This window comes from Hyaena hyaena, unplaced genomic scaffold (genome assembly GCF_003009895.1).
Source record: "Hyaena hyaena isolate Hyena2069 unplaced genomic scaffold, ASM300989v1 scaffold_241, whole genome shotgun sequence".
Classification (NCBI taxonomy): Eukaryota; Metazoa; Chordata; class Mammalia; order Carnivora; family Hyaenidae; genus Hyaena; species Hyaena hyaena.
Window position 1 is genome coordinate 1,347,204 of NW_024080875.1, and position 19,211 is coordinate 1,366,414.

Consider the following 19,211-nt stretch of genomic DNA (forward strand, 5'->3'; position numbering starts at 1 on the left):
ACATGCAACACAGTGAATATACTTAAAACTATTGAAGTATACACATCAAAATGGTGAAGCTTATGTTACATGGCATATTAGATAAATAAACATAAGCATCACAAAATATCAAATACTAAAGTGAAAAAAGATGTATAATGACTCACTAGTGAAAATTGCAAAACATAGGAAAAACTGAAGATTTACTTAAACGGGGATATTCAGGGATTAGGAGCCTCGATAACTGCAAAGATGATCATTCTCCCCAATTTAATCTACAGAATCAATTCAATCCCCGAAATATCCTATTAGGTTTTTTCCTGGAAATTGATAAACTGATTCTAAATATCACATGGAAATGCAAAGGACTAAGAATAATCCAGGTAATACTGAAGAATAATAAACTTCGAACACTAACACTACCAGATAGGAAGACCTATTATGAAATTATGCTAATTAGGCTATACGGCAAAGGTGTGAAAATACAGAAAATGACCAATGGAAAGGAACCAAGTCCAGGAATAGTTCCACATATATACGGTCACCTGATTTAGGACAAAGGCAGCCTAGCAGTGGAGAGTGGAAGGGAAAGTTTTTCAGTAAGTGATACGGGATCAACTGGACACCCTAATGGGGAAAAAAAATGCACTCTGATTGATTCCAATGTTACACCCTATGAAATATGAAGTCCAGATGAATTACAATCTGAATGTGGAGGCTGAAAGGATAAAATTTTAAAAGAAAAAGAGAAGATAATATCTCCATGACTTTAAAGGGAACAAAGAGTCTCCCCATATAAATGTTAACCAGGAGTTATTTTTACTGTTCCTGCAAATTTTCTGTGTTAAATTATTTGCAAATAAAAAGGTAAAAATAGACACCCAACAGAAGAGGTGGCAAAAAACTTGAATCAGCACTACACAAAAGATGATGTGCAAATAGCCAGTAAACATAAGATGCACTGCACATTTTATTAGACCATCAAGAAAAAGCCAATTAAAACCACAATGAAATAATACACTACCACATACTCAGAACAGTTAAAATTAAAGAAAAATAAAATACCAAGCATTGATAAGGATGTGGGAGTGTACCTCAGTGTATTTATCTTGAAAGAATTTGACAGTAAAAAAAATATACAAAATCTAGGAGTCAGCAATTCTATTTCTGAATATATAACTGAATCACCAAAAACATACTAGAATGGCCACAGCAGCAGTTTCAAAGCAGTCCAAAACAAGAAGACATCCAAACAGCTATTATTTGCAGAATAGTAAAACAAAAGAATCTATGTAATAATGATAATGATCTAAAACTGCAACCAACACTATGAATGCATCTCACAACTACATTAAGCAGAAAGAAGCTGGAGACAAAAGAGTGTATTTTACGATTCCATTTATATTAAGTACAAAAACAGAAAATTAATCTATGCCACTAAAAGTCAGAATAGAAATTAACCGTGGGGTGGGCAAGCGGCTATTGAATGAAAATGATCATAAAAGAGACTTTTGAGGTGCTAGTACTTTCTACTTCTTGATCTGGATGCCTATGAACATGTATGATTTATGCACACGTCTAGTGCTTTATCATGTCATATTTCAATATAAATTTAAATACGCTTATATTTACGCACACATACTTGTATTTACTGAGTGACCACCATGTGCACGTTTTTCCTACCTTCAAATGTATACAACTCCAAAGAACGATTAGGAATACCAAAAATGACTGTTTCCCTGTGAGTCACCCTATATTAGTCAATAAGCCAGGATCAACCACACAGCGCTTTTGGCTTTTGACTGTGACCCATAAATAGGAGTTAAGCAGTTTTAAAGCTAACAGTGAGTTCTGCAGAAAACCAAAAATTTAAAACTAAGAGCAATGCTTTAGGAATATTAAGTGTTAAAAACTGCTTATTAAAGGAAAAGCAATTCTAAAAGAGGAGCCTGGCTTTCACTTAAATTTCCTCCCCATCATTTACATGTCCCCCTGCAACTGCCATTAAAAAATTCAATTTATGAGACAAATAGCCATCCTCATTCACCATCAAATTCCTCTCCACCTCATAAGCCCTAAGAAGGCTATACTGAAGTCCACAACAAGTCCTAGCTTCACTAGGGAGAGTCTGGTAATTGATGGGCTAACTATTCAATAGGCAAGGGAAAATGATGTTCCGAAGTTACAGTAAAAAAACTAATGTATCTGTTCATTATATAGTTCCTAAGAATAAACTCTTTCAATATAAGGAGATATAATAATTTTTAACCACTTTGTAAGGTCACTGTGTGTTGATGTATTTTTGTTATTTCAAGATGTCTACCCATAAATGATTATCAAGAATTAATCATGGTAATGTTTATACCATCTCACCTCAACTTCATAAGAGGCAGGATTAGCAGAGTATGACAGAGCACTACCAGACTTGAACAAAAAGTAATCTACAATTTCCTCTCTCTCCCACATCTCCAAATAATCCATTCAAAGACAAAGACATCCCAGTTCATATATATGGTCAATGACTATCACTCACAGTCCCTATTCTGTACCCTATTCATGGCACATTCTGAAGATCTTCAGGAAAATAAAGTCAGTGACATTAGAAAGTGTAAGTACAAACTGTTCCAAAATATGGTCCTTACCGCCTCTCTTGGAAAACCCTCTGGTCCGTGTCTGATTATCTTCACAGTCATTATTAGATTCTTGAATAAAAATTTAACATGTGAATAGCATCTAAATAATTAACTTTAAAGGTGAAATATCTAGATAGCACTGTCACAGGATAAATCAGTGAAGAAACATTTTCTTAAATTAACATTATAATTCTTGAAATAATTTTAGCAACAGAAATACAAAGACATTTTTCAGTCAACTCCCTATACAAATCATTTAATATATCTAAATGTTAAATGTTAAGCATATAATTGAGAACTCACTATTTTCCAAGAGCCACATACAAGCCAAAAAACAGGAATTTCAAAATTTCAGTATGACTAAACATGGTATACAATAGTTTAGAATATTTTTGAGTCAAGTGGTTGTTAAATGTAGACCACAGACCACTAGAAATACATAGCTATTTTTTTATAATGCCAACAATATTTCTGTAATTTGTCTTTCTTAATAAACCTCAGACATGTGAGGGTTTTTCTTTTTTTAGTATGCTAGCTTTTCCCCAATCAACCTAATTAAAGAAGTAGGGGATATCCTGTTTTTTCCATTTTTAATGACATTATCAAATAACATTACCATAGTTCCTAAATAGAGAATGACTACACTGAAGGCTGCCTAAGAATAAGCTAGAAAATTGGTTGAAAGGAAATTCCTAGAACTCAACCCCAGAGATGTTTATTTTGAAAGTATAGGTGAGAGGAACAAATAATGAATTAATTTTTCAAAATTTAAAAACATGTTACTAATATGACTTTTAGTAGTAACTTTACTAAAATCTTTCTACAAGATTCCAAGAAAGCCACATTTGGGAAATATAAAAATGGTTTCAAGAAATCCTTATACATGTTATTAAATGTTTAATATCTGAGAGCTGTAAGTCACAGTAACGGCATCAAGCTATCAGTTAAGTTTCTTGAAAAAGTACTAATCTATTTAACAATTAATATTGTTTTATAAGAACTGACCCAGAGATCTTGTGGCAGGCTCCTACTTGAAATGAAGTCAACAACTACCAAAAATTCCTCAAGAACCATCTAATCTCCAGACAACGTTCTGGAAAGCAGGATTTAATACTACAAGGGAGCTTAACAGGGAGGAATTTTCTTTTTTTTTTTTTTTTTTTTTTTTCTGTGTTATATTTCAATCCTTTTATTTTTTATTTTTTTTTTTATTTTTTTTTTACAAATACTTTGTCAAATTAGTTTCTACATAACACTCAGTGCTCATCCCCAAAGTGCCCTCCTCCATGCCCATCCCCCCCTCCCCCCCACATCCATCAGTCCTCAGTTTTTGTCAGCATTCAAGAGTCTCTCATGGTTTGCCTCTCTCCCTTTCCCCCACCATTTCCGCCCTTCTTCTCCCCCTTGTTCCTCCGTCAAGTTCCTCCTAATCCAGGGAGGAATTTTCAAAAGGTTAGGAGGTCCTGGAATAATGACGAATGCTAACACTTATTGCCTTATATTAAAAAAAAATACTTGTGAATTAATTTGAGAAGTGGTAAGGAGAAAGTAATCTCACATTATTTTTGTCCAATTATTCCCCTAAAACAAACCTATATTTTGACAACACTGGGAATTAAAATAGGCTAATGACATTAGGAGAGGTTGGGTGAAGGGCACAATATTACCAGAGGGGTGATGGAAACACTGTACCATTTTTCTAACTTGTTATAAGTCTTATACGATTTCAAAATAAAAAGTTACTTTAAAAAATTTCTGTGTAGTTAGAAAATAAAGCCAAGGATAAAAAAAAAAAAGGGATTATCCCAACATTAGCTAAAACCATATTATATTATTAATTGCATACAAACTACTAAGAGTATATAAAATATAACATACACAAAATATAAAACACATTAAACATATAAACATAAATAACACATAATACATTGATTATACAAAATATATCAAATATATAAATATTAGTATGCAAATATAACAAATATATACTATTTTCTATAAATATATAATATATAAAATTATTAAAAATTAATAGCAATAACAGAATTCAATATGGTCTAGCATGGTTCTAAATATGTAGTTTTTAAATCTTCACAAAAACTTTATGAAATGGGTATTATCCTCTTTTAGCAGTAGAAAAAATGAAATACAGAGAAGTTAAATATGTTTTTTTCAAGATAACACAACTGAGAGGAGAGTGTCTGGGTCTCAAACCTAGGGTGTCCAAATGCAAAATCCAAGTTCCTTATGACTACACTATGCCAGCTGGAGGAAACAAGACTGCATGGAAAATAACAACCACAAAAGATGCTATTCATTTATGTGCATAATAAATGCTTCTATCATGATATTAAAATCTGTTCCTGGGATGGGGCGCCTGGGTGGCTCAGTCGGTTAAGCGTCCTACTTCAGCTCAGGTCATAATCTCACGGTTCGTGGGTTCAAGCCCCGCATCAGGCTCTGTGCTGACAGCTAGCTCAGAGCCTGGAGCCTGATTCAGATGCTTTATCTCCCTCTCTCTCTGACCTTCCCCTGCTCATGTTGCCTCTCTCTCTCTCAGAAATAAATAAAACATTAAAAAAAAATTCTGTTCCTGGGTTTGCAACCAACTGTAAAGAACCAAAGAATTCAATCCACACTATAGGGCAGAAGACATGAACAGATACTCTCCAAAGAGGACATCCAGATGGCCAACAGACACATGAAACAATGCTCAGCATCCCTCATCATCAGGGAAATACAAATCAAAACCACACTGAGATACCAACTCACATTGGTCAAAGTGACTAAAATGAACAAATCAGAAGACTAAAGATGCTGGCCAGGACGTGGAGAAACGGGCACCCTCGTACACTCTTGGTGGAAATGTAAACTGGTGCAGCCCCTCTGGAAAACAGTCTGGAGGTTCCTCAGAAAATTAACAATAGAACTCCCCTATGACCCAGCAATAGCACTGCTAGGAATTTACCCAAGGGACACAGGAGTGGTGACGCATAGGGGCACAGGTATCCCAATGTTCATAGCAGCACTCTCAACAACAGCCAAATCATGGAAAGAGCCTAATTGTCCATCAAGCGATGAATGGATCAAGAAGATGTGGTTGATCTATACAATGGAATACTATGTGGCATTGAGAAAGAATGAAATCTGGACATGTGTAGCAACGTGAATGGAACTCAAGGGTATTATGCTAAGGGAAGTAAGTCAAAGTCATGCAGAGAAAGACAGATACCATGTTTTCATTCATATGTGAAACAGGAGAAACTTAACCAGAGGGGACCAGAGGGGAGGGTAAGGAAAAAAAAATAGTTAAGGAGAGGGAAGGAGGCAAACCATAAGAGACCTTAAACACTGACAACAAACTGCGGGTTGATGGCGGGGCGGGGGGGGGGGGGGGGGGGGGGGGGGGGGGGNGTGGGGGGGGTGGAGGAGAGAGGGAAATGGGTGATAGGCATGGAGGAGGGCACTTGCCGGGATGAGCACTGGATGTTATACGGAAACCAACTTGACAATAAACTATAAAAAATAAATAATCCATATATACAACTTAGTTTTTTGGGGTTTATTAATTTTTTTAGGGGAGCTAAGCTTGAGAACAGAAGAAAGAAGACCAAAGGGAAGAAAGCAGAACTTTTTGGAGGAAAGAAGTTCTCTCAGGTGCCTGGAGAAGCTGGAATTTGTGCTCAAAACCACAAATTGGTTAAGTGAACAGATCTTGAAATATTAACAGATTTAAAAATGGGAGATTAGGTAAAACAGAAATGGAAAAGAATAAAAATTGTTACTTTTTTCTTCTGTCAAAAAGTACTTCTATGTTACGTACATTTTCATTTGAGTAAGATATTAAAAATATGCAGAGAATCAGGGCAGATGAGACTGTCAACAGTTTAAGGGAACAGTCTTATTAGATATATTAAAACCCCATCTAATTCCAAATGGGTTTTAAGGTAATCATTCTCGGCTTGGTTTTGATTTGGAGAATTACTGTTAAGAGTATAACAAGATTAAGTCTCAAATACATAATGAAGATAGATGGCATTTACTGTTTACCATGAATGTGTCTGGTATTTTAAACTTCATATTTTCATTAAGTCTGCCTAATAACCTTTTAATATGATGGCTTCCATTCTAGAGAATAGTAAATAGTGGCTCTGAGAAATTAAGCAGTTTTCTCTCAGTCATTCAGAGCAGAGCCAGGAAACAAAGTCTTCAACTCCAAAATGTATTATGTCATTATGATTCCACAGATAAGTGATTACCTAACAAAAAGGCATCAAGATCACTAGAGATGCTTTTTAAATACAGGTTCCAAGGCCTCATCCAAATCTACCTAATCAGGTTTTCCTAGGAAAGCACTATTAATTATATAATTTATCTTCTGGTAACACTATTTGACTCTCATTATTCTCTTTACTCCTCCAAACCAGCGTGTCAGTACTTTGATACAAAGTCTTGATATCAGCAGTCATCTATATTCTCATGAATCTTTTTCCACTGTCAAGAATTATCTAAGTCTGAACAGAATTCTGCATGTCCCAAACTGTATGTATATACGGACATGAAGCTTTGATTCTTAACTTGTTCTATTATCCCCTCTTTCTTAAGGTAGCAAACCATTCAGAAGTTGGTTTGCTTACACACTCACTCATAGACTGACTAAGGCAAGTGGCAACAGGCCAAACCAGGATGCCTGAATTCTTGGTCAGGGCTCTGGCTATAATCGCTGTATGAAACTGGGTTTCAGAAAATTAGAACTGAAAAAGACTATGACATTTCATCTTAGTTTCTCTTTAGCATGTACTCTGAACATTAAATTTTAAAAGCGTCTACAAAAAAATTAAACTTACCTCTCCAGAAACCAGAGCTATCACCTTCTTCAAACTTGTTATTTGAAAAGCCTATGCAAAATAGAAAATTAAACTTGCAAATTTCTGAAAAACAGTTACCTGTATCTCTATGGTAAACAAACCAAAAAACAAAGGAGAAAAAAAAAAAAGTACTACTTGTTATGATGCCTCTTCAATACAGGATAAACCACACAGAACTATAAATATAAATATTCAATAAAAACTCACATGGGTTGGATAACAATTTCTGCCTTGTTTCAATTAACTAAGGTAAAATATCAGCCAATGTTATAGTATGTATCTCCAATGTCATATATTCCTCTATATTATATAGTGAAACTAGGGGTATGTATCAACATAACACACCACATACTTTCTATTCAAAATATCAAAAATTTTAAGATCTTATACACCAATCTCTTCATCTGTCAGAGGACAATACTACTCAATTATAATCCAATAACCAGTAATTTTTCCCATCGTAGTAATAAGGAAATTCTTCTAACATTTTTTGTTTACAAAAAGTTTTTTTTACATCTTTCATTTAGCTCTGCTTTCAAATTTCTCATAAAATAAAAACCTGTATCTAGATTTATGCATCTCTGGAATATACAGACATGCATCTAAAATTAATTTTAAAAGGAGCTATCAGTAATATTTCATAAAATTTTTAAATGATGAATCAATAAAATTATCTTTAGTGCAAAGACATTCATGGAACAATATACCTTAAAAATAAATGTCAACATAAAATGCCTGTCAATCAGTATTTAAGCAAAATTATAAAACATTAAATATATTAAATTATGGCTTCTGCAATACACAGACTAATCAATTACTCTTTGACAGATATTAAATTTATAAGTAAAATGTATATATGAAGTCACTTAATATCTCAGGTACAAAAAAATCTAACAGGCCTTTTAACACAGAAATCTAATACACAATTATGATATAAAAGTTAAGCAACCTATTGTCTTAACATATAATTAAATGACAAAAGAGTTTTTCCTTGGAAAGATACATAATTTCAAAACAAAGATAAACTATACAGAAATAGCGTATTCCACAAAACCTAAGTATTTAGTTATCTCAGGATTTGCAACCTTTCTAGTTGGTTCATAAAAGGACTATATTCTATCTACTGCCCTCCACAACTGGCCCTTTCCAACATTCAACCCTCCTCAACTGCCTCCCCAATGCTTGGGAAAGTCGTCCATCTTCACTTCATCAGTCTTGATCTTAAGTTCTGCTCCAGTTCTGATATATAGTTTTTAAACTTTATTTAAAAAAAAAAAAAAAAAGTAACCTAAATGCTTCTACTGGTTCTTTGCTCAACTCAAATTTATCTTTCGAAGTATGTAAGACAGACCTCTTGTTGGGAGACACAGGGGAAGGGAGTCTTGAGTACAGGAATAAAAACCAGGCTCACTCACACTGTGATTATAAGGTATCATTAGCAGTTTACCTCTGTTTCCAAAACTCTTTCCAACTCCAAAGCCACCCATTGTGGATGTATTCTCCCTTTTATCAGACTCGCCGGCATCTGAAAATTCAGATAGAGTTAAAACTCTTTAAAACATACAACTACCTGTCACGAAAGACTAGAATTAAATGGCTCTTTGGGCTTGCTTAAAAATAAAATCTTTGGGGGAAAAAAAAAAAGGAGAGCACCTTGCTAGCTCCTTCGATAGAACATGCAACTCTCATTCTCAGGATTGGAAATTCAAGCCCCAGGTTGCATATAAAAATTACTTTAAAAAAAACCTTCAGGGACGCCTGGGTGCTGCAGTTGGTTTAGTGTCCTACTCTTGATCTCGGCTCAGGTCATGATCTTGTGGTTTGTGGGTTTAAGCCCCACATGGGGCACTGCACCGATGGTGCCAAGCCTACTTGGGATTCTCTATACCCTTTTCTCTGCCCCTCCCATGCTTATGCACGCGTGTTCTCTCTCTCTCTGCTCTCTCTCTCCTCCTCTCAAAAAAATTTAAAAAAAAAATAAAATCTTTATGTAAATTAATGATTTAATTGTTTTAAATAAATTTTATTTATTTTTTAAATGTTTACTTATTTTTGAGAGAGACACAGAGTGCAAGCAGGAGAGGAGCAAAGAGAGGAGGGAGACACAGAATCTGAAGCAGGTTCCAGGCTGAGCTGTCAGCACAGAGCCTGGGGAGGTGGGGGACTCAAATTCCCAAACCCTGAGACCATGACCTGAGACAAAGTTGGACACTTAACCAACTGAGCCAGCCAGACACTCTTATTTTAAATGAATCTTTAGGGTAAAGGGACTTCCAAGGATAAGGAGAAAGAAGTACAAGAACTTACATAGATACAGTATCCTTCAACTTCTTATTAAAATACTCTTAAGTTATAATATCAAGTTAAAAACCATAAATATACTACTGGTGATATACAGCTTTCTATTAGTTGTTATTTCACAACTGACTTTTCCTGACTTTAATCAGGAAATGCAAATGTCTGTCATTTTCTGTGTAGTGAAACCTCACCCTGTACAGAGCCAGTTATTTATACTTATGCCCTTGTAGGAAGGTTTGCTGCTATTAAACATTGTATATCCTTGTCCTGTTTTTTATATATTACTTATTTATTCTGTTAACATTTAAACTTCTCAATCTTTCCACTTTTAAAACTCAAATTAGGGAGGAACTAGGGAATAAAGAAAAGCTGTGACTGCCACTCCCCTTATTACCTCTCCACTCCTTCAGGGTCTTTATTCATATTATGTTTGTGAGCTTTATAAACATCTCTGAGCACTCAACATTTTAATTCACATCAAATAACATCCCATACTCCAAACTGTGAACTTCTAATACTCTGTACCTTCCTGTACACTGTTTCTTCAGCATGGCATTCCCTGCTTTCCCATTTTCCTACCAAAATTATTTTCACACTTCAAAAGGCCACCTCCTCTACAAAGTCTTCTTTCAGACCTCCAGTCATCATCAATCTTTTCTCCACATTCCCACAGCACACTATCTCTTTATTTCTTTCCATGTGTTTCTCTATCACAAGGTTAATAATTTTAAGGACAGAGGTGCTACCACAAGAAGCATGGTTATTTAAAACAAAATACTAGAACAAAAGACATCCAAAACAACATAAACTGCCACTTTACACTCACTAGAAAAATGACAGTTTTATTTTATGGTCTTCATAAATTGTGTCCTATCTGTATAATATCCTAATACAGGAAAGTTAAAGGATTTGTAAAACATCTAAAGCCACGTGCAAAATTGTATACGAGCAGCTATCCATATTTCCATCAGACTCTAAAGATGTGTATGATTCAAGAAGTTAAAGCTTATTTAGGCCCTAATTAACAGAACATAAAAAGGAGATTGATACTGTATTATAAGAATTACTAGCTATGCAATTTCTGAGAACAAAGTATCACAGTGGTTGAAACTAAAATACTGAGTCAACAATAACGGAAAGGAGTTACATTTATGGGTCTATAAACTGCCATGATTATATGTAGTACAATAATAACTTTTTTAGGTATTAACATTCAATCAAGAATTTTGATTAGAAGTTTAATGTGTTTTTCAACCTAACAAATATGAAAAAAAGTGTCTCAGTGGTGGTTTTCTCATTTAAAAAGACTTTATTCAGAGATACAAGCTTCCAGTTATGGAATAAGTCACACAGATGAAAATTACAGCATAGGGAATACAGTCAGTGGTACTGTTAACTGTTTTATTTTAACAGATGGAAGCTCCATTTGTGGTGAGCATAGCATAACCAACACAGTTGATGAATCACTTCAGTGTACACTTGAAACTAATGTAACATTATATGTCAACTATACTTCAATTAAAAAAAAAAGTATCTTCAACTAATGTAAAACTTTAACAAGATCTATGAATTTACTTTCTGAACTTGAAAATTTAAAAACAGTTAATTCAAAACATTTCTGGCTTTGGTAAAAATAAAGTATATAAACTTTAAAAAGATTTTATTAAATAATATTTTGGAATCTGCATCAAAAAGTGTCACCTAATCTCTTAATGGGATTTAAAAACATCTACTCAAAAATAAAATTTGAAAATAAATCCAAGTATTAAATATTCCTCTAAGTGTAATATTAAGATATTTTCTCTAATGTTAGTAATAACCAACAAAACCCACACTTGAACCTCTTAGGAAGATTATATGGTCCAAATCATCAATGCTTCTTACTATGAAGGCTTTAAAAACAGACTATATGTGCATATTTAAAAAATATATTGGGGCACCTGTGTGGCTTGATGGTTAAGCATCCAACTCTTGATTTCGGCTTGGATGATGATCTCACGATTCATGGGCTCAAGCCCCATATTCGGTTCTGCACTGATGGCACCAAGCCTGCTTGGGGTTCTCTCTCTCCTTTCTCTCTCTGCCCCTATCCCACTCATGCTTTCTCTTTCTCTCCCAAGATAATAAACTTAAAAAAATTAGAAATACAGAATCATTTTCACATTATATCAAAACATAGATCCATGTTAACGGTGTCAACTGAATCTAAACAAGAAATTAAGTTTTCCAAATATCAAATGAAATGCCACACCTTTAGTCTTCAATGAATAAAAAGTCCTAGAAATAAGATTTTTCAAATAACTCTAAGGAATTCAAGATTAAATGTTTTGTGTATTTAAAACTACCATTTAACCCTTATTTATGGCATCCTATAAAAGAAATAAATGGTCATAAGGATTTTTATTTTTATTTTTTTTAAATGTTTTATTTATTTCTAGGAGAGAGAGAGAGACAGTGTGAGCAGGGGAGGGTCAGAGAGAGAGGGAGTCACAAACTGAAACAGGCTCCAGGCTCTGAGCTGGCAGCCAGCACAGAGCCTGACACGGGGCCCGAACCCACAAACCACGAGATCATGACCTAAGCGAAAGTCGGACACTTAACTGACTAAGCCACCCAGGCGCCCCAGGATTTTTAAATCAACGGGAGGTTCTCATATTTTATTGCACTATACTAAAACATAAAGCAGCATACGTTCATCATTTTAATAAGAATTCTAAATATCGACTGTAGGAAGGTGTTCTGCTGTGTCATTATTAGATCAAGCGGTTGATCCAAAAATAACATTTAAAAGTTTCAGGCCTGGGAAAATAACCTCTTAATATTAACGACCTAAGAGAAATGATTCCGTGCTGTCTTTACTTGAGAAATAAAAGAAAAAAAAAAAAAGGGGGTTCTTCTCACCCTCATCTATGAAGTTTTTACAAACACTCCTCCCATACAAATTGTTGCAAATCAATAATCAAACACATTAAGTAGCAGCTCTGTAAAGCAACTCTCTTTAACCAATCTAACCCCAATCTATTTTATCATTTTAACTATCTCCTATCCCAAAAGAAGAACACTGATAATTTAAAAAAAAACGATAAACTCATTATCCCAAAGTCTACTATGCAGTGTGTTATAACAGATTTCGCTTTGAACTCAACAGCCATAATAGCCTCTATTCATCTGACCATTCAACAGCTGAAAAATTTAAGAAAAGACAAAGATACTTACTACCTCTGTTTCCCAAACTCCTCCCAGAGGCAAATCCGCTTCTCATGAAATGATCTCTTCGAGTTGGTCTATCATCCGTTTCTAAAGCAATTAACATTTTGAAGCAAGTCCAAATTAGTATCTGCTGGTACACAAATTTTAAGCCTTTCCAAAGTGCAACCCACAGGACAAAAGCAGAATTACATAAATTAATAAGAAAGACAAACAGTCTAGTAGCCTACCTAAGGTAGTTTTCCAAAAGAAAACTAAATGGTGACTAAATGTTACTCAACTAAACAGAATTGAAATCAAAGGAAGGAAATCACTTTTTTCAACCACATGACTGACTAGAAAACAGTTTTAAGTTGCTAATACCAAAACCAGTCAAGGGCATGGGGAAACAAGAACAAATCATATACTATATTGAAACCATACATCAATCTTGATCCTAATTTTAAGAATGTACTTTTTCAAAGTATATTAACTTCTCCTCTGGATAAACAAACCAAGTTGTCATACAGAAGTTGAATCAATACTTAAATCTCTACATCATGCCTAGATAGTTTTACAGATGAATTCTACCAAATCTCAAAGAACAAATTATTCCCATTTCCTACAACCCTTCCAGAAAACAGAGTAATTATTCTCCAACCCATTCTACCAAGTCAACATCATTTTGACATGACAAGGACAGAAGAAAATCTCTTACAAGTAAATGCAATATCTCCAAAACAATTGTTAGCAAAACAACCCAACAGGAAATCGAATAGATAAAACATCATCACCAACTTGGGCTTTACCCAGTATGCAAGGGCATTTTAACATCACAATGTCTTCAAAAGGTAATTAACAACATCAATATATTAAAAAGAAAAAACTATCTCCATAGGTATAGGATATAACATAATTTATGACTTAAAAACATATATTTAACAAATTAAGGGATGATCATGGCAGCTTTGTTCATGCCAGCAAAAAGGAAACAACTCATATGTGCGTCAATGAGAGAAAAAAAATACATGGCACAGTCACACAGGAGTATTACATACATAAACGTGTTCTATATTTTATTATGTAGAATTATATGTATTGCCTATGTACAGTATATTCATACAAGAGTATGATGATAAACGGACCAGAACAACTGGCAACGTGGATAAAACTGTAAAGAATACTGAGTGAAAAGTTCAAAATGCAGAACAAAGACTATATAGGAAAGTACCATTTTTGTAAAACTCAAACAACTTAAATATAGCTTTCAGGGAGACATACATATGTAATAAATATTTTGCTTTTTTGTGTTTTGTTTGTTTAAAGAAAACCGGGCCACCTGGGTGACTCAGTTGGTTGAGTGTCTGACTGTTGATTTCAGCTCAAGTTATGATCCCAGGATGATGGGACGGAGTCCCATGTGGCGCTCCATGCTGAATGTGGAGCCTGCTGGAGATTCTTCTTCTCTCTCCCTCTGTCCCTCTCCCCCAGATGAAATGTGTGCGTGCATGCTCTCTCTTTAAAATAAAAATTAGGGGCGCCTGGGTGGCTTAGTTGGTTAAGCGTCCGACTTTCGCTTGGGTCATGATCTCGCGGTTCGTGGGTTCGAGCCCCGCGTCGGGCTCTGTGCTGACTGCCAGCTCAGAGCCTGGAGCCTATTTCAGTCTGTGACTCCCTCTCTCTCTGACCCTCCCCTGCTCATGCTCTCTCTCTCTCTCTCTCCTAGAAATAAATAAAACATTAAAAAAAATCTTTTAAAAAAATAAAATAAAAATTAAATTCAAAATTAAAATTAAAAAATAAAAACTACACAACCAATGCAGGACAGGGATTGGAAAGGACAGAACAGTAAAAGAGTATGTAAGCTGTGTAACAGTATTAGTGTTTTTAAACAGATTGCAGTTAAAAATATTTATTAAGCTTTACACATAGGACATTTTTTTTTGTTTTTGTTTTTGTTTTTTTATTTTTATTTTTTTTTTTTTTACAAATAGTTTATTGTCAAATTAGTTTCCACATAACACTCAGTGCTCATCCCCAAAGTGCCCTCCTCCATGCCCCTCCCCCCTCCCCCCCACATCCATCAGCACATAGGACATTTTTAATATATTATTTCTTTTTATGAAAATGCCTTCAATAAAGATTCTACAATTAAGTCATGACGTAACAATTATTCTTTGAATTTTTAACTCTCACTAGTTTCCACACAAATAACATAGTAAAAAAAAAAAAAAAGACTTCCAAAAATAAAAGAGTGCTAAAAAATATTTAAGCTATACATCCCTCTTCTGTATGTTCTTCCCTTTCCTAGATTCTGGCATCACAATTCCTATCAGTTTCTTTTTCTCTCAATGAGGCTAGACATTTCATCAGAGAACCTAAATGTTGCTGAATTCCAGGCAGGTAGATTCTCACTCAGATCATGTAGAGTTCAAAGAAAGATTTACTCAAAATCTAACTGCTACTACATTCAAGGGATTCCACATGGAAGTACCAGTTACAGTAACACTAAGGAGTAGCCTAGCTTTTGGCACACAGTAAAGAAGAAAGGGAAGGTGACATTACAAGGACAAGGACACAGACAGAAAAATTAACAATTCTCTCAACATCAGCTAGGTTCTGCCCAAATACACAACACAGCAATAGTCATGCTTCAGCTGGCTCAAATTTAAAGCTATGTCGTGTAATTCTACAGTACTTAACCATATGTGACCATTTAAATTCAAAATTAATTAAAATTAAGCAATATAAAAATTTCAGTTTCTCAGTTGTACCAGTCAGTCACATTTCAAGAACTCAACAAGGAGATGTAACCTGTGTCTATCACATTAAAAAATTCAACTAAAAAGTATTTTCATCATTGCAGAGAGTTCTAGTGAACAGTAGTGGTCTAAGACTGGTAGTTCCCAAGCTAAACAGACATCAGTGGAAAAGATTAAGGCATTCACTCATGTTTCCATCTTGAATCAAAGTATAATCACGGACTTCAGTAGAGTGGTACTCAAATACATAAGAAAGTTAATATATATAAATAACTGTAAGCTCTTAAAAGTCAATAGGAATTGTTTTACCCTCAAGAAACAGACTAAAATAGGGGCTCTTGGGTGGCTCAGTCGGTTAAGCTTCCAACTTCGGCTCAGGTCATGATCTCATGGCTCGTGGGTTTGAGCCCCGCATCAGGCTCTGTGCTGACAGCTAGCTCAGAGCCTGGAGCCTGCTTTGGATTCCGTGTCTCCCTCTGTCTCTGATCCTACCCTGCTCATGCTCTCTGTCTGTGTGTGTGTGTCTGTCTGTCTCTCTCTCTCAGAAATAAAACATTTTTTAAAATTTTCAAAAAAGAAACAGACTAAAATATCCTTTCTCAATTAATTGAAATTTCTGTATATGCTTCCCAAGATTTCTTCTAACTTCTGACATTGTATTACTTCACCACTATTGATTTTTTTCTCTCTTCATCTGCTATAATTTCAAATAACTCTTCATCTGACTCACGCTGTACTTTGAGCCTTGTAATACATGTTCATGTAGGTACTATAGCATCTCGATCTACACTTCTCCCAACTTCTATGACAAAAATGCAATTACTACAATGGGAGGCCCAAAATTAAAATTACCACAGTGTGTGGGGGAGGAATATAGCATTTCCTAATAAGAGCATGGAATTTTGTATTCTGAAACCTCAGTCAAGTCAAGCAAATTTAAACAAACATGTACGAGCTATACTGCATTACACCTCTTAGTAAAGAAAGGGTCACAGAATATGAAAGTTTTCTAATCAATGTAGCTACTTAACTAAAATGCCTATGACACTATATCAATACCTTAACCACACTTGGAACTGAGAATGAAAACCTGAAATGGTTACATTCTTATACAGCTTCATCTGTTTTAATAAATTGTCAACCATGACTGGAAAGAAAAGCAAATTATGATTATAATTTCTTTCCCCAAAAATTATGTGACTGGTCACATAAAATACAGTGTAATGTATTTAAACAACACAAAGTACTGTCTCCTTCAATAAAAGCATTACACATTGGTATAGAGCTTTACACTTTATAGAACGACCTTACATGCATTACCTTATTTGGTCTTTATCCTCATAATAAAACTGTTAGAAAGGGGGGTAGGTGTTGCCAAGTTCATCTTTTTATTTTTAGAAAAATTAAACTAAGTAAAAATCTCAAAACATCAGATCCTATAGGTGATAAGCCAAAAAGGCAGTATTTCCATCCCAAAACTATACTAAACTATACCTATTTCAAAAACAATTTAAGTAATCTGAACTAGTATCAGACATTTAAAAAAAAGAGTAAGATAACATCCAAGATGAAAAACTTATAATTCAAGAAGTTCATGAGAGTCAAAGATAAAGTAAAATTAGGTGACAACTAAAACAAGTGGTCAAACTCAAGACTGCTAAATATTATCAGATATGCACAAGAAAATTATTTGAGTACCACAGACACCAGGCACTATACTACATTACCGTCATTAAAAAAAAAAGGGGGGGGGAATGGGGAGCACCTAGTAGCTCAGTTGATTGTCTGACTTCGGCTCAGGTCATGATCTTGAGGTTTATGAGTTCAAGTCCCACATCGGGCTCTGTGCTGACAGCTCAGGGCCTGGAGCTGGCTTTGGATTCTAGGTCTCCCTCTCTCTCTCTGCCCTTCCCCTACTCACACTCTTGTCTCTCTCTCAAAAATAAACACTAAAAAAATTTTTTGTTTAAATAAAAGTGAGAAAATGGGCACCTGAGTGGCTCAGCTGGTTAAGCCTCTGACTCATGACCTTGGCTCTGGTCATGATCTCACAGCTCGTGAATTCAAGCTTCATGTTGGGCTGACAGCATGGAGCCTACTCAGGATTCTCTCCTTCCCTCTTTCTCGCTTTCAAAAATAACTGAAGTTCAAAAATAAATAAATATTTAAAAATAAATAGTTTAGAGAACCTAGATGGGCCACCTGGGTGGCTCAGTTGGTTAAGGGTCTCTCGACCTCAGCTCAGGTAATGATCTCACAGTTCATGGGTTCAAACCCCCATGAAGCTCTGCACTGACAGTATGAAGCCTGCATGGAATTCTCCCTCCTTCTCTTTCTGTCCCTACCCTACCTGTGCTCTGTCTCAAATGAACTTTAAAAAAAAAAAAAAAAAAAAAAAAAGTTACAGGAAACAGCATGCAAAAATTTTAAATAGCTCAAGGCAGAGCCTAAAAATGATGGTCCAAAACTACAAGGTTCTGGGGTCTCTGGCTGGCTCAGCTAATTAAGCATCTAACTCTTGGTTTCTGCTCCCACCATGATCTCATGGTTTAGGGGTTCAAGTCTTGCATTTGGCTCTGTACTGACAGCACAAAGCCTGCTTGCGATTCTCTCTCTCTGCCCCACCCCATACTTGCTCACTCTCAAAATAAAACTTTTAAAAATTAAAAAAAAATACAAGGTTCTAAGAAACAACACATCTTGACTTCTTTGCTTTTAGCACACTAATCAAAAGGAAACAAGCAATTACTCTCTTTATGCTTAATTTTTCTTCAGTAATTTTAGCAACTGCTGCTCTCACTTTCACATATTTAATTATGTGCCATCACAGAACTTTATCCAGTTCAATCCCCAACATAATTAATACATACTAAGAAAAATATCAGTATAGAAGTTCATAATACAAATAAATTTTTCTACAAATTATTTTTCTACAAATTATTTTTCTATAGGGCTCTGAACCCTATCAAAACAAATCAAAAGAAATAAAAATAAACTCCATTTAATATGAAATTAGATTAATGAAAGCAATTCACACCAAGTGACCAAAGAATACATATCCTTTATAGTCACATTTGGACCAGATCCAGGGAGTAGCAAATTTTGAACAAAAAACAAAAAAACCACATACTGAAAGACCAAGTAAAACAACTATGGGAGTTCAGTATGAGTTCTAGTCCTCTATGATCTTCCAACCTTCCTCTGAAATGATCTGCTTAACACAAGGTGAAAAGGGTAAGGGAAGATGAGAAAGACTTTGTGGCAAAGAGTTCTAAAACAACTTCTCAGTATTTAGGGCTTACCAGCTGTCCTAGCTTCTAATCCCCTTCATTATCCCAAGTAGCTCAAAGACCAAACATTTATAAATCACCAATGTTGAGTTTTCCATCTATAAATCATGCAGTTATAAAGGTAATGTGCACAAGAACTGCCTGGTGATCTTGTTAAAATGTACACTTTGATGCAATACTTTTGGCTGGAGCATA

General features: G+C 34.9%; 1 protein-coding gene across 8 annotated transcripts in view; it reads right to left on the reverse strand.

Annotated features, from left to right (window-relative positions):
- Positions 1–19,211, reverse strand: part of DDX4 (DEAD-box helicase 4) — a 75,158-nt gene that overhangs the window by 36,144 nt on the left and 19,803 nt on the right. For 3 of the 8 annotated variants that reach the window (XM_039244504.1, XM_039244500.1, XM_039244498.1), the window contains exons 4-7: positions 12,995–13,075; positions 8,928–9,005; positions 7,460–7,510; positions 2,622–2,681 (exon numbers count right to left, since the gene is read on the reverse strand). In XM_039244504.1, the coding sequence (XP_039100435.1) occupies positions 2,622–2,681; positions 7,460–7,510; positions 8,928–9,005; positions 12,995–13,075 (270 nt within the window). The remainder of the gene's footprint in view (positions 1–2,621; positions 2,682–7,459; positions 7,511–8,927; positions 9,006–12,994; positions 13,076–19,211) is intronic. The other 5 variants (XM_039244505.1, XM_039244499.1, XM_039244503.1 and 2 more) reach the window with 4 other exon arrangements.